The 25,599-nt window shown below is 42.7% G+C and overlaps 2 protein-coding genes across 5 annotated transcripts in view; one reads left to right on the top strand and one right to left on the bottom strand.

Moving 5' to 3' along the window:
- Nucleotides 1-4,302, top strand: part of LOC109877965 (E3 ubiquitin-protein ligase NEURL1) — a 60,997-nt gene extending 56,695 nt beyond the window's left edge. Inside the window, exon 6 of the mRNA XM_031799598.1 lies at nt 412-4,302. Within this exon, the coding sequence (XP_031655458.1) occupies nt 412-668 (257 nt within the window). The 3' untranslated portion in view covers nt 669-4,302. The remainder of the gene's footprint in view (nt 1-411) is intronic.
- A 4,185-nt stretch (nt 4,303-8,487) lies between these two features.
- LOC109877976 (SH3 and PX domain-containing protein 2A) overlaps nt 8,488-25,599 on the bottom strand; it is a 119,669-nt gene continuing 102,557 nt past the window's right edge. For 2 of the 4 annotated variants that reach the window (XM_031799239.1, XM_031799237.1), the window contains 6 exons: nt 22,466-22,583; nt 20,664-20,826; nt 19,746-20,013; nt 19,330-19,379; nt 19,104-19,223; nt 8,488-17,732 (listed from right to left, as the gene is read on the bottom strand). In XM_031799239.1, the coding sequence (XP_031655099.1) occupies nt 15,654-17,732; nt 19,104-19,223; nt 19,330-19,379; nt 19,746-20,013; nt 20,664-20,826; nt 22,466-22,583 (2,798 nt within the window). In that variant the 3' untranslated portion in view covers nt 8,488-15,653. Of the gene's footprint in view, nt 17,733-19,103; nt 19,224-19,329; nt 19,380-19,745; nt 20,014-20,663; nt 20,827-22,465; nt 22,587-25,599 lie in introns of all 4 variants that reach the window. The other 2 variants (XM_031799238.1, XM_031799236.1) reach the window with 1 other exon arrangement.

The following is a 25,599-nucleotide window of genomic DNA, read 5'->3' on the forward strand; positions in this document are numbered from 1 at the left end:
GAGATGGTTTGGGATGAGTCGGACCGTAGAGTGAAGGAAAAGCAGACAACAAGTGCTCAGCAGCCAACAAGTGCTCAGTTGAACTCCTTCAAGACTGTTGGAAAATAATTCCAGGTGAAGCTGGTTGAGAGAATGCCAAGAGTCTGCAAAGCTCTCAAGGCAAAGAGTGGCTATTTGAATACGTATATTTTGATTTGTTTAACACTTTTTTGGTTACTACATGATTCCATGTGTTATTTCATAGTTTTGATGTCTTCATTATTCTACAATGTAGAAAATAGTAAAAATAAAGAAAGACCATTGAATGAGTTGGTGTTCTAAAACTTTTGACCTGTAGTGTACATGCAGAATGTCTCTCTCTTTCTCCCTCTCCCTCCTTTCCTCCCTCCGTCTCTACCTCCCCCCTAACAGGAACGACCCCCAGCTCGCCCATCAGCCTCCCCAAGTCGCCCACCTTCCCATCAGGCAGCGGGAGAGGGCCCGGGTGGCCGACTGGAGATGAGTGTTCCATCTGCTACGAGAACCATGTGGACACGGTCATCTACGCCTGCGGTCACATGTGTCTCTGCTACACCTGCGGCGTCAAACTCAAGAAGATGTCCAATGCCTGCTGCCCCATCTGCAGGAGACAAATCAAAGACATCATTAAGACCTACCGTAGCACGTAGGGGGCCTTTGAAGCTAAGGGCCCCGAAACTTAGGGCCACAGGCATAAGTTAATGGGGAGAGGAGGAAGACTTTGAGGAAAGACTGATAAACTTTTAAGATCAGGGAAATGGACAATGGACAGTTCACTCTGGTACTTTTGTGTGATGGAAAACCCATTTTTTGTTGGCTGGTACAGTTAGTAGACCTGCACTGCAAAGGTCTCTTACATTTCCACTTTCCCTCTCTGACGCAGTGTGTGACGGCTTTTGAAGTGGCGGGGGGGTTTGCAACCGCGGCGAGCGCTTCCTCTCTCAACTAGAAGTGTTCCTTCTTCTTGCTCTCTCCAAGGATTCAGGAAGTTTCAGACTTTGAGGAAAGAGAAGCCACTTCCAGACGACTGCCGCGAGTTTGCTCATTTGCATGGGAGCAAACGAGGTGGTTTCAATTCAACGTTTTTGATCTATCTATGTTGAAGAGCAGAAGGACTGTTAACTTCCAACATTTGCTTTTTTAACTTGACTCAACTTTGTCTGTGAAAAACAAAACAACAGGAAAATAGCCGCCCTTGTCTACAGATAGTTCTTTATTAACACGACGTCTCAGTATGGCACAACTTCTGTCTGTGTGTTACTTAGGCAAACTGCAGAGGAAAAGAGAGGACTTATTTGTTGCTCAAGCGTCGTGACCGGGAAGGGATGCATTTCTGCAGTAGTCATAGGATTCATCAATAGGAAGATGACTGCAGTTGTATAAAGTTGTGAAGTATAGGGACGTAAGTATATGACGTGTGAAGGAGGGCTGTATCACCTCTTGCTCCTATATAGTAAGTCATATATTCTCAACCAAATGTATTTGTGTGGTAGTTCTATAGCACATTCATTGGTGGTAGCTGTCCTGTTGCGCTAGCTCGCTATCTGCTTGCTCTGCAGTGTCGTGTGTCGCACTGAAGTCAGTACTGCGCTCTCGGAAATGCCCCATCTAGATTATTTTACACAATACATTTAAACAACCATCAAAACAATGTCACTGGCAGCCTCAGCTCCCAATCCAATCCCAGAATTTGTACCCACATCATGTGACTTGGAAGCAGGAAGTGAAAGTACATTTATTGGGTGTTCCTCAGGTCCAGCTGTTTAACGCCCCAAAATGGTGACAGTTTACGCAGACACCAGCCCAATGCACTGTGATTGTTGCCATGGAATACCGTCCACCGTCGATCTGTGACACAGCCCCCTGCCTTATTTTATGAACAGTTCATTTGTTACATGTGTGATAAATAATACCTTGTTTCTATTCAGATTTTTCACCAAGACCCCTTACTAAAATACCAAATACGATGTTGTGTGTCCGAAGAAAAGCTTTCCGAAACAGGACTTCAGAGGATAAACTCAGAGGATAAGAAGCACATGAAACAAAACTGAATTGACCCCAACTTATTTTTATAACTCAAAATACTTACTGGTCAGTGGTCATTTGCATCACATACAGTCAGTAATATGTACACAACCCTAAACCCTATCACGGTACTATTCTAACTTCTGCATAGTGCTTCAACCAGCAACAAATACCCTTCACAGTTGCACACATTAATGTAGGTTTATGAGAGGTAGATGGGAGTTCCTCAATGTTACAAGTTGATATACAGTTGGTTACACATGTTGTCACTTACCCCATATGACTTTTATCACTTTGGGGAGAATCGTAATTTCCACTTAAGTCGAATTATCACATCAATGCAAGACTACCTGAAAATGTGATTTTGTAAAAGTAAAAATGTTCCCCCTTTTGATCAGTATGTGTCATATATCCCATTAAAATTCCCATCACGCTTGTGTGTCCTGGAGCTATATGCCATAGCTTTCTGCCGGGAGCTGAAAAGGCCGTTTTTTTTAACACGTTTATCTTGCATCTTGGTGTAATTAATAGATAATCGACAATTGAATTTGGAATGTAATGCTGCGACGGTATTTGCCAGTTCCTTGTTTTTGGGGCAAATACTGACAGATGTTTCGTATACGTCCTCTTTACACTCACAAACAGAACTTTGTGTTTTTATGACATTATACGCTACTGCTTGAAGTGTTAATTCACATTTTGAATGTTAATTTATGTTTTCAAATGAGGCAAATCGTTTTCTTGGTGTGGTTGGTAGTATCGAGAGAGAAAAACATATTTTGTCAGCTTTTTTGTTGTTGATTGATAGTCATGATTGTAATGTTTGTTTTCTGGTTGATTGAAACCATGAAATAATCCGCTATTTCTACTTCTACGGTGTATCCTAGAGCCAGGAACGATATTATCTTGTACCTTCCACCAATACCTGGGACTCCCTGCAGTATACAATCATAACACCTTGTTGCGTTTGAGTACAAGACAAGCTCAGATGAATCATTTTACAAACCCTGAATATTCAGACGCTGAATTATTTTGTAATTTATACGTTGTTTTTTTATGCCTCCTTTCGAGTCCAAACCAGGTTTGTTTTTATAGCCCTTACCAAGTATATAGTTTAAAGGCCGTCGTGGTATGGCAATGTTAAATGTCACTTTATAAGAATCCTGATTGTACTTTTTAAATGGTCTATAGGTAGTCTATAGGTCATCTCTGGCATATTCTATCGCAGAAAAATATTTGTGCTGATACTAAGTGTCCGACGAACTCCGAAACCCAATAAAAGATTCATGTGTTAATCCACCTCGTCATTTGCTAAACACACGTAATTTCCTCTTGCTTGAAACAGGTTTTTTACCGTGCTTTTTTTACTGCCCCTTAATCCAAGGAATTGAACCTACAACCACTAATGTAAACAATAGTCCTTGGACATATGGTCATGTCATAAATGCCATTGACAACCTATAATAAGGTCAAAGTTCAATATCGTGCAAAAATCAACAAGGCACCCACATTGCTGCCTATCGTATTTATTGAGTTACTACATACAGGATTAATTGAAGTGGTCTGACTCATGTCAGTACTCAGTGGTTTAAAGTTCAGCCCTCCACACAGATACTATGACTAGGGCCCAGAATTGTTCCTGGACTGGTGACCTGGAAAACTCAGGGGCCCTAACTATAACACCAACGAGTTGCGGTGTGATACCAATTTACCCCAGAAATATTTTTGGTATCTCTCCTGATTGTTTGTCGACCCTGTATTGTATCTATTTTCCATTGAAGTGTTTGGATCTCAGATCCTACTGTACTTGGGTGTTTGCTTTCTTCTTCTACTATCCTCCATTTTTAGAAAACCCCTTCTTCAGATATCACTAGACAGGTTTCACCTGGGAAATATACTTTATATTCTGTCATTTAGTTGTTTGTTCACTCCGTCCTAGTTAGTGAAATTTGGGACCAATCGAAGACAAGCTGAAAAAAAATTATATATTTTTTAATCTCCTAGGCCATCATTTAGACAGAGTTCAGGGGTCGATCAGAACGCTACACATAGAAATGTAACATAGGCTAGGTCAAACACGATTGCTCCTATTTTCTATGATATAGAAGAATATATGTTCTATGTTGTGACTCATCCATTGTTTGAGATACTTTGCAAACATGTCTTCATTTGAAAACTCGTTTCCAAGTGATCTGTTTGTGAGCTCTGTTAAATGTGATTCGGACGATTGTGTCAATAAACTTTCCATACGTGTTTCAAGGAAGTGTCTGTGCTTTTCTCATAAAACTTAAATAGAACATCAATTAAATACATTTCATTACAGACTAATTCTATATTTTCTATCACATCTCCAATATCCATCTTAATATGATTGGATTATCTCCCATACATATCCAACTATAACATACACTTGATGACAAATTCTTATTTATTATATCCATACTCTTGATTTTAATTCATCCTGTAAATGTCATTTTTTATTTTTTTTATTTAACCTTTAACCAGGAAGGGCTCATTGAGATTTGAAGTCTCTTTCTCAAGAGCGCCTTGGCCAAACTACAGGTAATCTAGTAATAAAACATAGAATTCACAAGAGTATAACAAAATCATACAATTAAAAACATTGACAGGTCAGGGAATCAGCCTCAAATCATCCACCTGGACAATAAAAATGCCCAAATGAAATGATAGTAAACTCAAAATGGCTTTGTAAATAAAAGTATACCAGTGACTGAGCCTACAATTGACTAGAGAAGGCCAGCCAACCCTGGTATATAACATGCAGTGGTGTGTAAGGATTTTGCAGTTTAAAATAAATCTCAATGCTCCATGGTAATACAACAAATTTCTTGTTAGCAAACTATAGTTTTGGCAAGTCGGTTAGGACATCTACTTTGTTTTATGACACAAGTAATTTTTTCAACAATTGTTTATGGACAGATTATTTAATTTATAATTCACTGTATCACAATTCCAGTAGGTCAGAAGTTTACATACACTAAGTTGACTGTGCCTTTAAACAGCTTGGAAAATTCCAGAAAATGATGTCATGGCTTTAGAAGCTTCTGATAGGCTAATTGCCATTATTTGAGACAATTGGAGGTGTACCTGTGGATGTATTTCAAGGCCTACCTTCAAACTCAGTGCCTCTTTGCTTGACATCATAGGAAAATCAAAGAAATCAGCCAAGACCTCAGAAAAATAATTGTAGACCTCCACAAGTCTAGTTCATCCTTGGGAACAATTTCCAAATGCCTGAATGTACCATGTTCATCTTTACAAACAATAGTAAGCAAGTATAAACACCATGGGACCACGCAGCCGTCATACTGCTCAGGAAGGAGATGCGTTCTGTTTCTTAGAGATGAATGGACTTTGGTGCGAAAAGTGCAAATCCATCCCAGAACAACAGCACAGTAAAATGACCTTGTTGGAGAACAGGTACAAAAGTATCCATATCCACAGTAAAATTAGTCCTATATCGCTCAGCAAGGAAGAAGCCACTGCTCCAAAACCTCCATAAAAAAGCCAGACTTGCAACTGCACATGGGGACAAAGATTGTATTTTTTGGAGAAATGTCCTCTGGTCTAATGAAACAAAAATACAACTGTTTGGCCATAATGACCATCATTATGTTTGTAGGAAAGAGGGGAAGGCTTGTAAGCCGAAGAACACCATTCCAACCATGAAGCACGGGGGTGGCAGCATCATGTTGTGGGGGTGCTTTGCTGCAGGAGGGACTGGTGCACTTCACAAAATAGATGGCAACATGAGGTAGGAAAATTATGTGGATATATTGAAGCAACATCTCAAGACCTCAGTCAGGAAGTTAAAGCTTGGTCGCAAATGTGTCTTCCAAATGGACATTGACTACAAGCATACTTCCAAAGTTGTGGCAAAATGGCTTAAGGCCAAATAAGTCAAGGTATTGGAGTGGCCATCACAAAGCCCTGACCTCAATCCAATTGAACATTTGTGGGCAGAACTGAAAAAGCTTTTGCGAGCAAGGAGGCCTACAAACCTGACTCAGCTCTGTCAGGAGGAATGACCCAAAATTCAACCAACTTATTGTGTGAAGCTTGTGGAATGCTATGTTTGACCCAAGTTAAACAATTTAAAGGTAATGCTAGCAAATACTAATTGAGTGTATGTAAACTTCTGACCCACTGGGAATGTGATGAAAGAAATAAAAGCTGAAATAAATCATTCTCTCTACTATTATTCAGACATTTCACATTCTTAAAATAAAGTGGTGATCCTAACTGACCTAAGACAGGGAGTTTATACGAGGATTAAATGTCAGGAATTGTGAAAAACAGAGTTTAAATGTACTTGGCTAAGGTGTACGTACACTTCCGACTTCAACTGTAGTTAGCAAATCATGCAACTGCGTGCACCGAAAGACTAACGCGCGACACTCTCTGCTTTAGTATCAACTGTATCAAAAGCCTTAGAGAGATCAATAAAAAGCGAGACACGTTGCTGTTTTTTCATCAAGGGCTTGAGTGATATCATTTAAAAACCTTCATGGCTGCTGTTATTGTGCTATGCTTCTTCCTGAAGCCCGATTGGTCCATTGATAAAACAGAGTTAGTATATAAAAACAATTTTAGCTGTTCACTAACCAGGGTTTCAAATAATGACACAATCCATTGATTAAGATGACTACCATCCCCCAGCCACGCTGATTGCATGGATCATGAACACAGTTTGCGTCAGCATCGTCGTAAAACACACAGGAATCCAAATAGAGAGGATAACCCAGACCTACACAACCCTGACCTTCTGTGGTCCAGTGGAACGTGGTGCTTTCAGTGGTATGTGATTTGGGGCACCTGTTACATCATGTGTTTTGGACGGCCCCAGCTGCCTAGGTGGTTTATGTTCAACCGGGGTCCTCCGGGGGACACTAGGCTTAGGGTCAGGGGCTCCAAACACTGCAGGCAGCTACCACCTCATCCAAATATCCCTCTGATGTCCCCAATATGTCTGTCAGTAGTGGATTAATAGCATGTAAGACATGGTAATAGCTAGGAGCAGGTATGAGGTCTGATAATATTCTAGACGATATATATCAAATCTGTCATCAAGATGTATTAGTATCCCATGACTCTTATACCATGATGGGTCATAGTTAATGTCGATAGGTAATACTCTGTGATGATGGATTAAACCTTCATGTGTTAAAAAATAATAATAATGTGAATACATAATGCAGTCCTGCATTACAAAGACCCTTGAGGTAAGACCTTCACAAATAAACAGCCAAAAACCGCAAACCATGAGCTCAACCTCCCGTCTGACTCCTCCGGCTAAGGCTGAGGAGAACAGACTAGTTCAAGATTGCCATCTAGTGGATATATAGAAATAGTTCCACTGACCAATGAGAATCTGTTTTAGGGATGGGTCGTCCTATGGGAGCTTTCCTCAGCTGTCGACACTGTCACACTTAAATATGCCATCACTGTCACACCTGAAGATGACAGTGACATGGAATGAACAGAAACACTGAGTCCTTTAATTCAATACCTCTCTGAAATATTCCCCAATGGTCTATGTGCAACCAAAAGGTGGCAGAAACACTGTCGGCCTCTAAGTGTTTGTTAGTCTTTATTTGATACCTGTCATTCTAGAACCTTCCTGACATACTACAATACAGTCTTTATGTTGGACATGATGCCTCTATGTATTTCCCCTCTCACAGGTTGTTAGTCTGAGTGTTACATTCTCTTCACATCTCCCACAACCACCCATGATCAATGTGATGAATGCTCTGACCTTTAGACGCTGAGGGTAACTTGGATATGTTCTGTTGAAAGCGAGCGTTTTGTAACCGGTGGGGGATCGATGGGGGTTTGGTGGTTGTCCTCAGGGGAGGTAGGTGTGCACATTTTTCGTGTTCATTTAGGTATATGTGATATATCTTTTTACATGTGTATAGATCCCCCCCCCCCCCTCCATCTTTCTCCTTAGCGGTAGGGAGGGCTCTACCAATACTAGTTCGTCTTCATTCGCTGCCCTTACAATTTTCTCTCGTAACTCATACAATATACATCTAAAAACAGGGTTGTTCAATTGTACAATCCAAGTCGAATTATACTTATTCTGATTTATACCATACAACAAATGAAGATATATGTGTCGTTCCAGAAAATGACTGTCGCCTACAGTATGTAAAAGTTATAAATAAATCTAAATATGAATGTATGAGTCACATCAGCTCCGTTGGCTCAGGTGTTAGAGCGTGGTGCTGGCAACGATAGGGTTGTGGGTTCTATTCCCACTGGGGACCAGTACAGGGGGAAAAGTATGAATATTTACTCTTGTAAGTTGCTTGGATAAAAGTGCTAAATAACTGAAACATTTAATAATGCTGTAAATATTCTGTTTCGTAATGTATGGCATGTGTGTTCAGGCTGACAAATGAAAACAGAGAGGCAACATGAATTAAACAAAGATAATACATTTAATAGTGTTGCTCTTTAGGGGCAATGCAAGATACAATGTAAACAGGAACAAGACACAACAACAACAAAAAGGTTTTCAAAATGAAAACGGTAAAAAGGGACGGCCCTGTTTTCAAAACGAACCGCTGGCACACAAACCAATTCCTATGTTTCCCGTTGAAGAGTAGACTGATTCGATTATTTGTACATTTGCTGTACTTTCACATACACTTATTGACTCACTGATGCCAAATTGTAAAATCATGACATGTCCTGCTTCTTTATCGCCTTGTCACACAACATTACATTTTGTCACACCGAATGACTCACGTCAGTGACATTTACAAAAGGAATCAGAAAACACGTTTCTCTTGAACTCCATCCTCCCACGACACCTTTCTTTTGAAAACAGGACGAGTCTCTATAGTTGTCTCTATAGAGTTGAACACAAACACGAATAATGCAAATTTTAAAAAAGAGAGAAAAACAGATATTATAGCAACTCCTTTGGTCCAACTCGAAGCATTGGTGGTATGATGTAACAGAGTTGACATACTGGTAGTGGGTCATTCTTGTTTCAAGTTTGGGTATAAGGACCTAGATGGTTTACAGAGCATAGGTTTAGAGAGTATAACTTTGGTTTGAGGCCTTGTCTACAAATTAGGTTTTTGTGACAGTGTTGGAGACTTGCCACACTACGTTCTACTGTAAATAGGAATTAGACTATAACTGGCATCAGAGAATGCTCGTGAAGGCCTGATCTTAGGTAATAACAAGACGTTTGACTACGCCAACTAAAAAGAATTCGGTGACCCCTGAAATGACACACATCTTTATCTGACAAATCCTCCCTCCAGAAAATATGGATGTGGCAATAAATATGGTCCATATTGGTACCCATACAAAAAAAGGAAGGTAGTTTTAAGCAGTGTGAGCAGTTATTGCTAAGAGTGATATGACATGATGTATCTGTCTGAGGGTTAATTAAAGAGAGTATAAAGTAGTCATTAGAACAGGAAGTCAAACAGTGAGAGTCTCAGCACAGCAGGAAACACAAAAAAAGAACCCGCATGCACTATTCCTCAGCCATGCAATACATTAGCATTCTAAGCAATGCCCCAACGCCACCTGTTGTGTTAAGTAACACTTGGCGTAGTCAGCAGTCCCATTCCACCTGTCTGAAGCGTTACCATCAGTTCTAGCACTGAGTAAGCTTTCATCCCTCTTGTTCTTCTTCTTTTCTTTCATTCATTGACTTCCTTCATGAGCAAACAACATAAAAAATTCACTCTAAAAAAGTTATGTTAAAAATACCTACTAAAAACAACCCTTAAGTTAAACACCTCACACCCCTTTCACAAACACTTACTACTAACTTTCTCAAATCATCACATCTCCTACCCTTTCTCTCATTAACCTGGCTCTCCAGCCTCTCCCTTCACACCAGGACAGAATAAGCCATCAGACAGAAGTTGAAGCTTCACCACAGCAAATGATATAAAGCTGAATAAATCAAACACATGATTAATATGCCACCCACTAAAAAGCTGTAGAGACAGAACTAGAGCGACAAAGAGTGAGAGCATCTATCCATCTTCGACAGCCGCAATCTCATTTGTTTTAGATTAGCCCCTCGTGGCTGTGCCACCCCGCTATCAGGGCGCCACCGGCGCGAGAATTACTGGCCGTCAAACCTTTAACTACCGCAATTAAAATGGTGTTTTGATAATGAGATTTCACAGCCACGCATCGTACATTGGATAGTTCATTAGCCCAAGCCATGGGAGATGGGAGAAGAGGAGGAAGTATGATGCAGTGTTATTCATTGTCTCTGATGGAAGCTGTTGCTGCTGGTTTTAATGGAAGTCCAGTCAGCATGAACAGAGGAGCACAATGTCCACAAATGTATCCAGCTCCTGTCTCTCTTTCTCTCATTCTCACTCTCTCTTTCCCTATCTCTGTCTCGTTCTCTCATTCTTGCCATGTCATCTACGATCCACAATCTGATCCATCTCAGGTTTCCCGACGCATCCCACACACAACTAACCTCATCCCTGACCTCCTCCTATCTTTCTCCTGACCTCACCTGCACGCAATCCATCTCATCACAGTGCACACGTCCTCTCTCAAACACACCAACACACAATATCTCACATCACATGCTTCTACGACCCAAACCTCATACACTAGATACACTCAACACATCCAATCTCTTCTTTCTTCTTACTTCAAGTGACTAGCTTTCAGCACTGGGAACTGCTAGCTTTGGTTGAGGCGAAAGAAAGAAAAAGAACATGGCGGAAGTTTGGTGGAAAAGGCCAAAGAGTGAGCAAGGAGGCACTAGTAAAGGAAGAGTAGAAAAAAAGATCCGGGAAGGAAAAAGGACATTCCGGCTGGTGCTATCTAGGATTACTAGGCTTAAGGGAAGGTCACGCTCGAGAAGGCCCGCCAATTTGTTCAAATAAAAAGAGAGAAAGGAGGCGGGGGCAGAGAGTCGAGGCAGTGTGGCGTCAGTAGGGACTGTCTCACTTGGCTGAGTTCGCAAATATGGTAGAGGCTCTAATCTATTCCCTCTGACATGAATGGCATCCCTCGTCGGTGTGTGTGTGTGTGTGTCACCCCGTGCATGGGTGCTACTTTACCACAAATCTGTGGCACCCTCCACCAAAGTTAAAACTCAAGGGTGTGTGTGTGTTTCTTCCCTATAAAACCCACTGGAGGGGAAAGGAAATTAACCGAGACCTTCCAAAGCACCTTAACTGTTATGTGGGGATAAGTGAAAGAAATCATCTGTAGAGGAAACTTCTAAACCAACCAGTTTTAGTGGACCTCAAGAACATCACTGTTGTAATCTGTTGACAAAGAACCAAACCCATGTAGTATTTTCTCTCTTTCTCCTCAGAAGATTCTAAACATTCGGAACATGGTCAAGTCTGAAATGAATTCCCATGGGGCTTAATCGAGGACATGGAGATACATAAAAAAAGGTGTTTTCTTATATTTGGTGGTAGGTATAGGTTTTGGAAGCGGATGGATTAAACTACGATGGCCCTGTAGTACACATCACTGTTTCCCTTAACAGTCTCTCTCCCAGTTTACATTACGCGGTTGACATCTGTGATGGTTCCAAATGTCACTTTTGCCATGGCAACGGGGTTGAAAGAGGCCGGCATGGCTTGTGTTCAAATGGCATGGAGGCATCTGCGTACTGTAGTTGGAGGAGAGACTCTCCAAGAACAAAAACATTTTGTTCAGGCACAAACGTGACAGCTCGAAGGCAGTCTGGTGAGTACCTAGAGGCCCTCGATGCTGACACAACTCTTACCGCTGTGGATCTGTGGTAGAGAACAGCTAGATGTTAACGAGGTCGGAACCCGGGTCATTGGCTTCTGCCGGTGACATTCACAGTCCGCTAGCCACACATGCTAGCCAGGAGGAAGGACCAGAAGGGATTCTTACGTGACCATTGGTTAAAAATCATGTCCATCATGTCACAACATGTTGTGCTGTAGCTCAATGGAAGTAAGCACCTCCAATGGGATTGGAGTATGTTTAGTGCCATTAGATTGTTGCTGTTTTGAAAAAGGCTAATATGAAAAAAGCAGTGGACCTGAAATGAGTCATGACCTAAAGGTGTTTACATGACCGATGATGGCTTGAATGGATTAAGGGATATACAATATCTTTTTGTATCATGTATCCTTAGGCATGTTGAAAGAGGAGGTCCTGTTGATCATGTTTTTCCATAGCTATGCTTTTTAAAGATGCCTATTTCTATTGCACATTTCCTCATTATTACATTTCTGAAAGATGTTCAAATACAATGGGGTGAAAACTAAAAACAAATAAGAAAAAATGTATCATTTTGACCAAAACATTGAACAAATTATTTTTTTTACAAATATTTAAAAAATACATCATACTAAATATGAAAAAGTCAAGCTTGACACATTACAATTCCCTTGTAATTTGCAAGCGCAGGCAGAGAAGCCATGTAAATTGTACTCAATTAAACAATAGCGATATGCATTAATATGTGCTGAAGCAAAATGTTATGGGTGATTCAACACGTTTACATAATGCCTTCGTCGAGGGGAGGGAGATGGGTTAGGGGTTCTGTATCAACTGTAGTTGTACTTCACATAGACCTAATTATTGATTTCCATTGCTTTAGATGGGATATGATGGGTGAGATAAAGAGCATTTTATACCCTCCATTTGTGATGCAGAACTAACTTCAGCTTCTATAGATCTGTATGCAACGGCTTGAAATTCATACCAAATAGACTGTAGAAATGTCCAAAAAATGATACAGTATATCACACATTATTGACTTTTGTACTAGGTTGACAGGTCTAGTCCAGTCTAGTGAGGCAGTGGATACATATCTGATTGTCAAACCACAAATGGGAGGTATAAACATTAGGTCAAAAATAAATATGATTTGAATCAGGCATTACGTACAGACCAATAAGGAGAAAGGAAGTGTCCATGATTTTGCTAGTTGCAGCACACAGCATGGGGGGGAAAATGTCATTTAGAAGGTTGGAAAAAAAGATAGCCAAATAGAATAAAGTGAACTAAAAAATGTACAAACTACAAAAAACAACAACTCTTAGCCTCATTAATATTTGAAAACATTCAATTATGTACAGGCATTGTGTAGTTGGTAGTTTCACTGACCAGCAGTGCATTTGGTATTGCATTGTAACTGCCGGTTTGTAGGGCAACATGGAAAAAGTATGTTGCAGTAGCATTCATCTCCCACAAGAGAGTACCATGTACAGTATCCAATTATTATATTGTGAGGAGCTTTGGCATCCTCTAATGACTGAGATATTTTCCTGTGAAAAGACAGGAGTTGAAAAACTTGAGGTAAAAAAATACTCTTATTAAATAGTTTTTTTTTTTAAATCAATAAATAATATGCTGAGTATTTCAACTGCATCTTTACATTAATGCACTGTAAACAAGTGTTAAAGTGCATTAATTCACAAAAAACGGAACTTCAATCTTCATTATTGTCTATGTGTGATCACACTGTAACAACAAAAAACAACTATGGTTGGCTAAAACAGATATAACTGCGATCTAGCAGGTACAATACTTTAATACTATAATACTGTCCAGCAGAAAATGTCATGAAAAAATGTCACACACTGTTAGAAAAATATTTCAGCAGTCTTGAACACCAGCCAGTTGAAATAGTACTTCATTTGGATTTTCAATTGGGGATCGTTTTGAAGTAATATCAGTTTTGTGTTTGGGGAAAACGTATAAGTAAATAGTAATAACAAAAAATAGTCCTGCAGTACTATTCTAAATCCAGTAGATACCAAACTACTTTTAAAGCACGGAAGTGAACATAAATTTTATTGCATATCACATAAACCAATACTGCACAGCAATATCTGCATGTTTCAACATACTTTCATTTGGGTTCAGAACATTAACTGAGTCCAGATGTTATCAAAATATATATTTTTTTATTCTTCAGTTTTTAAACTTCGATTTAGTTATTTTTTAGAATACACTGTATTGGGCTATTTGTATCCATAAATAAATAGTTGTCACGTGTGATCCCTCTCCGGCCTCAAGGTCACCAGGCTGCTCGTTAAGGCACCATCGTTATGCGCATTAGCGCATAAAGACACTCACCTGGACTCCATCACCTCCTTGATTACCTGCCCTATATATTTCACTCGCTTTGGTTCCTTCCCCATTGTTTCTGTTTCTTGTAGGTGCGTTGTTTGTGTTTTGTATTATGTTACATTTATTGATTAAAACACACTCCCTGAACTTGCCTCCTGACTCCCAGCGCACTCGTTACAATAGTAAAGATACAAAATAGCCAATGCAATGATATTCTGCTTTGGTTTGATCACATTGCGGGCTTGAGGCTATGGAAATATATCCCTGGGATTCAAAGATCATTATGAAGCCATATTTCCAGTACTTATTTTCTGTGCAACTGCGGTTGCTTTACTGTATACAGTAAAGCATATATACAAATATATTTGTCTGGGACTAATACAGACAGACAATACTACAACTTATTGTGTAAAGTAATATCTTGGTGGTAGGTAAAAAAGAAAACATGTTTTAACTGAAAAGCACCTTCAATTGGAATTTAATTCCCAATAAGTATACTTTGATTAGATTTCAAGCTTGACAAGTTTCGGCTTTATTTGTGTGCAAGATACTGTAGGCTTGGTTGAAAATATAGAATAAGAAGTTGGACTCCAAAAATGGGGTGACACTACAAAGTTTGTCTAATTACGTGTAGAGGAAACTTGGACTCTTTCCAATTCTGGGCTGTCGGTGGAGTGTTACACAAGAAAGCAGAAATACATCTCTAAGGACAGACAGAAAGACACACAAAGACATTAAAGAACAAAACATACAGTAATGTCTAAAAAAGATCATTAAACAATTAGTAATTTGCAGTGAGTCAATTGTGACTCACTGAGAGTCACTGATATCTCTCCCTTTCTCTTGTTTTTTTCTTATTTGATTCTGAACACTCTAGATTGATCCTATTCACTCGGTAACGCTCTTAAACACTCCTACTCAAGTGATTCTCTTGAACATTACAAAAATAATTTTGGTGGTATTCATGCTCATAGGCCTATGGCACAGTAATACATTTGGTAATGACGTTGATTCACCGATGTGTTCCGTCCGCTTCTTCGAACCCCCATTCAGTTGATCATCTACGAAAGGCACCTATTTGGCATTATAGTCACAAGGGCAGGTATAAGGCTTACCATCATTGCCCAGCCATCTTCTCTTTCTAATGTAAACCCCTTCTAGAAGGTGTCGTGTCAAATCGTTCCAAAGTTCCAAAAACTTCTTTGTGTTTCTAACACTGGGGGTGGCCAACCCTGTTTTCAGTCTCTCGTTATATCCCATATCGCACGCAAAAATCTGAACTTTTAGTCTTTTACGTGTACACTTTAATAAAAGTGTCTCTTTCTCATTATAAGGATAAAACAAGATGTTGTTTTTTTATATAAAGTCTTTCAGAATCAATCATCTGTTTACATATTTGGAGCATATTGCTTGCGGTAGCTCTTGTGGGGTAACATTCTTATGGAGTGATGTCATCACCAATATTCCTAGTGACATCATCAAAGGGGGACATTGTTATTATTACTAGGCCATTACTTCTTCCTCTCTAGGTAGTTGGAGGGGACCCAGCCCTTGCGGGGGTGCAGGGCATCTTGGACCTGGCAGTACCACCACCCGTTGGGGTTCCTGTCTAGAACCTCCAGGCAGGTGCCCTCAGGGAAGCCCATGGTCTCATCGTCCCCCCGGTAGTCAGCGATGGAAACATATACCTCCCTCCCCAGGTTGTTATGGATCAGCTGGCTCTTCTCGATAGGCTTGGGCCTGACTGTGGTTACGGGGATACCATTACGCTGCACAACTACCCCAACCCTGCTAAAGGCGTCCGTCCCGCCACCGGCGCCAAATCGTTCCGCCGAAGAATCCCTGGTGGTGATAGAGCGCTCTGAGGGTCTCAATCGGGTCTCGACTGTGACGGGTTGCGCACGCACTGCGTTGAAAGAGGAGTTACGGCGCACGCCGAGGGTAGCGGAACCGGAGCGGTACTGGTCGGTACGGTACTGGTTGTGGGCGGCCAATGACTCGTTCCGCCTCAGGGAACTCGTCATGTAGTGTTGACTGTCCATGGCGGGCTGTGGCACAGACACGAACACGGACTGGGGTCTGACGGCGGACTGCGGTCTCACCCCACCGTTCCTCATTCTCACAGCTCCGTTAACCAGCACAGCCGGCTTGGAGAAGCCCCCCGGAGGCTTGGAGGGGATGGGGGGAATGTTCCTCGATCTCAGACCCCCTGGCGTGTTGTGTACCTGGTGGTGGTTGGTGAGTCCCTGGAGGTTGATGTCGTTGAGCGCCAGCACGCGCTGCTCATTCTTCTCCAGGCTGTTGGACTTGCTCCCAGTGCCGCTGCCCGACCGAGAGCGCTGCCCGTCAGACTCGGACCCACCGCCGTCCCTCCCTTGGTGGATGGGCTCCAGGTAGAAGGTGGGCGCCCAGCCTTCCTCGTCCCGCCAACGAATGTACCACCAGCCACTCTCCTGCCTCTCCAGGACTTCCACCTCCACCCCAGGTGGAAAGCTCAGCTCTGATTCCTGGACCTTGTCGTAGGCGTCTGTGGTCCGGTATAGGTTGAACCCCTCCAGATCAGAATCTCCCCGGCTCCCCTTGGAGTAGATGGAAGAGAGGTCTGAGGTGCTGTTGCGGGAAGAATGGGAGTCCTCCGACGAGATGACAGAGGACGTCTCTGTGTCTTTGAGCCCATGGACTGTATGCCGGAGTTGTCCCGTGGGCCTCAACTGGCGTCTCAGGGAAGTGATGTCCATCCTCTCAGAGCACTGTGGCTCAGACTTGGTGGTGAGCAGAGGTTTAGGCCTCACCGAGGGCTTGAGCTTGGTGGAGGGGCTCTGACCTATCCTTTGCTCCACCGTCCTGATGCCTGGAGGTCTCCTGGAACCTCTACCTGATTCGTCTGAGGACGACCTGGGGCTGGTGTCGGCTTTGGCTAAGGACTGGCTTCGGCTCAGCTCCGGGGCGATCTTCTTCAATGGCTTTCCCCCTGCTAGAGGTGAAGACCCTGAGGGTTTGCGGGGTACAGTCGAGGAGTGGTAGATCCTTGGGGAGTTGGAACCACCGCAGCCTTTGGCCGAAGCCCCTTCATCACCACTACTGCGCCTGAAGCCATCATTCTCATAGATACATTCCTCCTTGGCCATCTCTTCAACGGACCTGAAGGACCTTCTTCTATAGCTGATAATCACAGGGGAGGTCTTGCAGACCGGAGGAGAACTACGGTACTTCTCATAGACCACATTGTTGATTTTCACCTCCAGGGGGCGATGTATTGTCTCTCCCTTCAGGGAATCTGTGTCCGACTCGCCCTCGCATCCAACGGCGGGAATGTCGTATTCCGGTTCCTCGTATACTGCGGCCCGACTAGGGGATTCTGGGGCTTTGGACGATGAGGAGATGGAGTGACTGGGTGAAGGTGAGGGCGTCTCCTCTGAGTCTTGCTTTTTGACGGGTGGAGCTGGGGGCGGGACTTTGGGGCGGGTAAGCGTGCTGGTTCGTCGGCTGAGGTTGGGCTTCTTACGTTTGTCGATGTAGGAGCAGGGGGCCCAACCCTCCGTCTCCCCGATCTGGACATACCACCAGCCCCCGGAGTTCTTCTCTATAACCTACAGAGAAGACAGGTGGGAAGATAACCAACAGTCAGATACACACTTGATGGAACTATCGCTTTACAATAAACATTCAGTCTCACTTGAACTTCACACTGATGAAAATAGTATTTTTGAAAATAGTATTTTTATAACAATGGGTCCTGGTCAAAAGTAGTGCACTATAAAGGGAATAGGGTGCCATTTTGGAAGCAGACAATGTTTCTCATACATGTAGATCTCTTGAGCGTTGTGGTTATACAGATGTAGGATCTTAATTTGATCACCTTGCTGCAGGAGAACTTGGAATCTATAATGCATAGGGAGAAGGTCAGAGTAATAGTGTCCTATTTCTCTACTGCTGTTCTCTCCCTCCCTCTAACATCTCCTCCACTATCACACCATCAGTCTCCCCATTTACAGATGTAGGACCTTCATTTGATCACCCTGTTGCAGGACAACTTTCCTGCAACGCAAGACATTTAAAACTTGTAGCGTATTTGAGATTTTAAAAGGCTTCTGAAGGGAAATTTCCAATTTACAAAAATTTATATTAATTATAATCCACATAATAATCCCAATTTCCTATTGTTGCAGGATTATTTTCCTGCTGTAACAAACTTGCTCAAATTAAAATCCTACATCCTACATATTCTGGGTATCATTCTTTGTCACGCCCTGACCTTAGTTAGCTTCGTTTTCTTTATTATTTTGGTTGGGTCAGGGTGTGACGAGGGTGGTATGTGTGTTTTTGTCTTGTCTTGGGTTTTTTGTACTTCTATGGGGTTTTGGTTTGTCTAGGTAAATGTAGGTCTATGGTAGCCCGAAATGGTTCCCAATCAGAGCAACATTGTTTCTGATTGGGGATCCTATTTAGGTTGCCATTTTTCCATTTTGGTTTGGTGGGTTATTGTCTATGTGTAGTTGCACGTCAGCACTTGTGTTTATAGCTTCACGTTCGGTTTGTTAGTTTGTTTAGTGTTCTTTGTTTAAATAAAGAAGAATGTATTAATCTCACGCTGCGCCTTGGTCTCCTCGTTATGACGAACGTGACATTCTTGGTGCGACGGTTAGAGAAATCAAAACAAAAGCTCCCTTCTTCTAACGTCAAATGTCCACCCTGACATCCAGTTGGCCTCTATGCAGTATTTTGCAAGCATCATCAAAATGAACAGACCGTCAAGGCCATATCTATGCAGCTTCAGCAGTTGTGTCGCTGGTGAGCTGTCAGGTGTCATTAATATTTAATGTGCTCAGACAGATTCCAATACCGACATATGTACAGCAGTTCTGAGCATAGAGATAGATCATATAGACAGTAGCCTATCCATCCATCCAGAAACGAAATATCTGTATAGATACTGTATCTCTATGATTCTGGGTGCTTACGTCAGCTTTTTGCCCTCCACGGAAACTGATGCCATCAGAGATGCAGGACTGGAACTCTGCGATGGTGTAGTACTCCGCTTCCACAGTAGGGGGCTCTGGTGGCTTGGGTAACTGGAAGCCCTGCACAAACAAGAGGAATAGAAAAAGAAGCAATCTTGAGTTCAATGTTCTATGTTTATGTGTAAAAAACGTTTTCTGATACATACTGTATTTGAAAGTGACTTACCAGATTTGTTTCTCTTCTAGGAGGGGGTTTTTGTCGGAGGTTGGGAGAGCCTAATGAATGGAACCATAGATTAGCCTCATTTACTGTCAAATGTAGAAATGATAGAAGTGCAATTAGTAGTCTATTGTACACACATAAGAGACGAGTACAAACCTTAGTATATCCGTAAAACCCCAATCAAAATGTTATATCACCCAGCACTATATATGTTTTTATTGCATTTTATTACACCCAAATATTAGTCACACAAATATATCCCAGCACCAAAATATTAGTCAAATAGATATATATTAGCACCCAAATATTAGTCACACAAATATATCCCAGCACCAAAATATTAGTCAAATAGATATATATTAGCCGAGTAAATAGTCTAATTTGAATCACCATACAACTCCATAATCGATGACACTCACCTATCGACACTCTGTGTGGAGCGACACGTGCTACAGCAGGGGAACCAGGTTCCGTCTTCCCCTTACTGTCCTGTAGAGGGCCACTAGCACCAGGGCCCAGGCTAGGACTGGAGGTACCCATCCCAGATCCAGAACTCAGCCCAGGACTGGGACCTGGGCCGTGGTCGGGGCTGGGGTTGTAACCTGGGGCATAGGGCATGGGCAGGCTGATCTCACTCTTGGAGATGTGGCGCTCAGGACTGGTGGAATCTCCATCCGTTTGGACATCCTTTGAATCAAATCAAACTTGATTTCAAATGCATTTAAAACAGCAACACACTTCACAGTAAAATAAAAGCTATACAATACAAGACATAAATCAAACAAAAGCTAATAAAATAGAAAAAAGTGCTTTAAAAAAATTAAAAAGCTGGGCCTCCCGGGTGGCGCAGTGGTCTAGGGCACTGCATTGCAGCACTAGCTGTACCACCAGAGATTCTGGATTTGAGCCCAGGCTCTGCCGCAGCCAGCTGCGACCGGGAGGTTCATGGAGCGACGCACAATTGGCCCAGCGTTGTCTGGGTTAGGGAGGGTTTGGCCGGCATGGATATCCTTGTCTCATCACGCACTAGGCACAGTGCACGCTGACCAGGTCGCTAGGTGTACGGTTTCCTCCGACACATTGGTGCGGCTGGCTTCCGGGTTGGATGTGCGTTGTGTCAAGAAGCAGTACGGCTTGCTTGGGTCGTGTTTCGGGGGACGCATGGCTCTTGACCTCTCCTGAGTCCGTACGGGAGTTGCAGCGATACTACCAATTGGATACCACGAAATTGGGGAGAAAAGGGGGAGAAAAGGGGGAGAGAAAAAAAAGAAAAGAAAAAAAAGCTAAAAGTTCAACAAATTAAATCTTAAGTTAAAAGTGAAATCTTAAAACCTTACTTTCTCACTGCTGGATTTCTTCTGGAGCAGGTTGCTGATCTCCATGATGTTGCCGATGATCTCCACAGGGCCTGTCGGGGTCTTCTTCCTGCCCGAGGATGAGAAGTCCTCCTTCATCTTCTTCAGGTATGAGGCCGGGGCCCAGCCCTCCTTCCCCAGGTACCTAGCAGGAGAAGGGAAGTTTACTCACCGGTCAAATAGTAACCCTTACCGGTCAAATAGTAACCCTTACCGGTCAAATAGTAACCCTTACCGGTCAAATAGTAACCCTTACCAGTCAAATAGTAGCCCTTACCGGTCAAATAGTAACCCTTACCGGTCAAATAGTAGCCCTTACCGGTCAAATAGTAACCCTTACCGGTCAAATAGTAGCCCTTACCGGTCAAATAGTAACCCTTACCGGTCAAATAGTAGCCCTTACCGGTCAAATAGTAACCCTTACCGGTCAAATAGTAGCCCTTACCGGTCAAATAGTAACCCTTACCGGTCAAATAGTAGCCCTTACCGGTCAAATAGTAACCCTTACCAGTCAAATAGTAACCCTTACCGGTCAAATAGTAGCCCTTACCGGTCAAATAGTAACCCTTACCAGTCAAATAGTAACCCTTACCGGTCAAATAGTAGCCCTTACCGGTCAAATAGTAACCATTACCGGTCAAATAGTAGCCCTTACCGGTCAAATAGTAACCATTACCAGTCAAATAGTAACCTTACCGGTCAAATAGTAACCCTTACCAGTCAAATAGTAACCCTTACTGGTCAAATAGTAACCATTACCAGTCAAATAGTAACACTTACCGGTCAAATAGTAACCCTTACCAGTCAAATAGTAACCCTTACCGGTCAAATAGTAACCATTACCAGTCAAATAGTAACCCTTACCGGTCAAATAGTAACCCTTACCGGTCAAATAGTAACCCTTACCAGTCAAAAAGTGCATTGTGTGTTGACGTCAAAGTGTAATTACTTCCACTTTATGCCCGTCAGTAATAACACTGGTACATCAGCAGTAAAACATGAGGGAGTCTTTATTTTGTTTATTCTCCCACTGACTGTCTACGACCACTAGATGTCCTCATACACATAGAAGATTCTGAGCAGGGGGACGGCTCATATTCATTTCTGGAAGGGAGTCAGGGGAATGTTATCAAACACAAGGTAACCATGCGTTTCATTGATTCTGTCCTCCCCTATCTAGGTGCCTCCGGCTGCCTGTGGTCTGTGGATTATATATGAGAGATGTAACAGGAGAGATGTAACAGGACTGTTCTTTAAGCCAGAGCAGAGTCCAGAGAAGCATGTGGTAATCATCAGCTGGAGAGTAGAGCTCACAAGGCCTTCGGGGCCATGAGGAAGCTACAAACAACAGGCCAGGAAATGCACATTTACTGAGCATGCAACACACTCTGTCGCTCTTCCACCGAACAGGTCACACACAACACATTCACCAGATCTCCAACGAGCCACATCTGTTAATGGCTTACGATGACATTCAACAGATGAGATGGACCTCAGCCTTGATCACATCTCTGAAGATAATGATAGAAACACTCTCTCTGGGGACTCATTTCATTAGAGTGTGAGAAAATGTACATTAACTTTTGGTCCGATTCCAATATGGTCATTCACTCACTTCCCTAGCCTGTAGGTCCTGTTGAAGGGAGTGAAGGATTTAATTGTAATTGGAACTGGGCCCATCCAACATAAAATCACTAATAGGTGTGAATTCTTAACCGGAGCAATGTTTTCCATTGGCTAAGGTCCCTCCACAGTAAGGACAAATGGGAGGAGGTGATGCTCACCTGATGTACCACCAGCCCTCCAGGTTCTTTTGGATGACCTCCACGGTGACCCCTTTCTCAAAGCCGATCTCGTCCTTCCCCTGGCTGGCGTACGGCTGCACCGTCGTGTACTTCTCTTCTACTTGGGTCGATGGAAGGAAAGACAGAGAAAGAAAGGAGAGAATCAACATTTCTGTTCAGTAAATCCCAGTCACGAACCCCTTGGAGAACTCCCCTTGAATTTCCCAGTCAAGAGATCTCTACTGCAACAAGCAGAGTATTTCAATCAGTTAATGTTCTCTTAGAAAGCAACACTGACGTAAAAGTATCGGGAATCACCCAGTTAGCCATTTGATCTGTTTTATTTTTTCAAGCCAGCATGCATATCCATTCCAATCGTATCCTCCAATACAAACACAAAACAGCACCCTCTACTGGCCAAACCTCTCATCACATCCACAACACTCTCAAACCCTTCCTTATCACAGCTAGAATGTGACAGAGGCAACCCAGCCAGGACCAAAAATACCAAGGGGGGGGTGAGTACTTTAACAAGCCACTGTAAACACTGTTGGGTGAACAACACTGCGGACTGGATCCCTTTGAAATGGCTGCTGGCTGCAGAGCTCCAGAGCTGCAGTATGGAGCCGGAGCCTCCCTGTTGGAGATAAGGAACCTGTGGAAGCTCTCAGATCTTTATCTGGCTCCACTTGGAGACAAGGGAAATCCCCGCAGCCACTCTAGAGTGGGATGATCCGTAGGGGGATTCAACTACTGTGGGAAAAGCCAAGTGTAAGTATGAGGGGTAGTAGTGGGGGGTAGATAGATAGGGCCACGTTAAGCAGCTGTTGCTTCAATGTGTTGGATATACAGGGGCATGGGAGGGAAGGGGGATAAAGACAGGGAGAGAATCGAAGTTGGTCCAGTGAGAATGGCTTGTGACTCAAATTATCCCCTATATTACCCCATATAGTGCACTACCTTTGACTATGTCAATAGCAGTGCAATATGCAATAAATACTGCACTATAGGATGACTATAGTGCCATTTGGGACACAGCCAATGTGTCCCTGGGTGGGATGGGGAAGTGAGGAGAGGAATTGAAGAGGTGTGAACGTGTGTGTGTGTCAGTCAGTTTACAATGGGTGGGGTGAGGTGAGGTTTTAGTTGAAACACATTCTACTACTGCCTGTCATTCCAGAGGGAGCTGAGGGGCTTGGGTCAATTATAGAGAGCTGTAAGGAATGTCTAGGGGCTTTGGGCCTGGGTAGCACAGGGAGTGTGTGTAGGTTGGGGGTGTATGGTTGAGGATGTCTGAGTACTTGCGGGTGGAGAGAGATTTTTTATTTATTTTTATTTTACTAGGCAAGTCAGTTAAGAACAAATTCTTATTTTCAATTACGGCCTAGGAACAGTGGGTTAACTGCCTGTTCAGGGGCAGAACGACAGATTTGTACCTTGTCAGCTCGGGGATTTGAACTTGCAACCTTCCGGTTACTAGTCCAACGCTCTAACCACTAGGCTACCCTGAATACGGTGTGGGTTTGTGCCAGTGTGTGTGTGTGTGTGTCAGTGTGTGTGTGTGTGTGGTTGAGGATGTATGAGTACTTGCGGGTGGAGAGGGAATACGGTGTGGGTTTGTGCCAGTGTGTGTGTGTGTTTGTGTGTGTCAGTGTGTGTGTGTGTGTGTGTGTCAGTGTGTGTGTGTGTCAGTGTGTGTGTGTGTGTGTGTGTGTGTGTGTGTGTGTGTGTGTGTGTGTGTGTGTGTGTGTGTGTGTGTGTGTGTGCGTGTGTGTGTGTGTGTCAGTGTGTGTCAGTGTGTGTGTGTCAGTGTGTGTGTGTGTGTGTGTGTGTGTGTGTGTGTCTGTGTGTGTGTGTGTGTGTGTGTGTGTGTGTGCGTGCGTGCGTATTCAAACATACGTATCATGTGTGTGAGCATGCTCTCTGGACATGTACTGTATGTGTATGTGCGTCTCACACCGTCTTAGTGAAAGTTTGACCAGTCAGCTGGGCCCAAATCCCCAAACAGTGAGTTGAGAAGGAAGTTATCAGTACACTGCCATAAATCACATTAGACTCTGCTGTAACTGATCCTGTTCTCTAGACATACAGACAGAGGAACAGGGTGGAGGAGACTGGATAGAGTGTTTGACCCAACGACTCGCCCTGTCAACAACACATGAGGTAATCAATGAGGTGAGGTCATCCTGCTGTCACTAGCCAATCACCACCTAATGATTTCATCGGACCTAACATTGGGTCAGAAAAGTTTGTGGGTTTGACCGAACAATGCAAGGGATCCATTTGTTTTTCTTGGGAGTATTTCTGGTGATAAAGTTACCAAAGGCAGGCCCATTGACCTGAGGTAGGGTCAGAGTAAGTGGACTATAAAATAATAACAAAGCGATCCATTTAGCTTCCTCCTTTGTCTTCTTTGGGAGTATTTTGGCGATAAAGTGAACAACTTTAGACCCATTGACCTGATGTAGGGAAGGAACAACAACAAAGTAATCAATTTTGCCTCCTCCTCTGTGGTGTTCATCCATAAGATTTAGCACCTGGCACTTATCTTCCCTCCTTACCTTGTTTACCCTCTCGTTTCCACGGTAACTAAAACCTTGACAACCGGGGAAAAATATTATATTTCTTAGCAAATGGGTCAAGTATTCCATTAGTAAAGAGTGTTTCTGGGTAGTTTCAGACAAGTTGTTAAGAAGACAATTCATTAATATTGTAAGGTCAGACTCCCTACTTTTCTCTCTAACTCATGCATGCTTCTTTCTCAATGAATTCCTTAATTCCTCCCATCTTCTCTCCTCACCTCTTTCTCAAAACCCTTGCAATAGGTTTGAGCAGGAGGTTGGTAGAGTATTTATGTCATCGTGGAAAGATAAATTAAGAAAGAGTGTCCATGTCTCATGACAAGAGTGCATCTTCAAAGAGCGAACCATGAGATACAGTATGTATGTCTATGGAGAGAACACTCAGGGTAGAGTAATTCTAAGTGTTCTTTATGGTCAATGATCATGTCCATGATACGCTTAACTCTACTTTTAGCTTCCTAGAAACTAGTGCTGAGCGATTATCCGTCGTTGGTTCAATTTTTGAATTCCATTTAGTTTTTAGTTTTTTTGTGAGCCCAACACTCCATTTCT

The sequence above is a fragment of the Oncorhynchus kisutch genome, linkage group LG20, assembly GCF_002021735.2.
Source record: "Oncorhynchus kisutch isolate 150728-3 linkage group LG20, Okis_V2, whole genome shotgun sequence".
Lineage (NCBI taxonomy): Eukaryota > Metazoa > Chordata > Actinopteri > Salmoniformes > Salmonidae > Oncorhynchus > Oncorhynchus kisutch.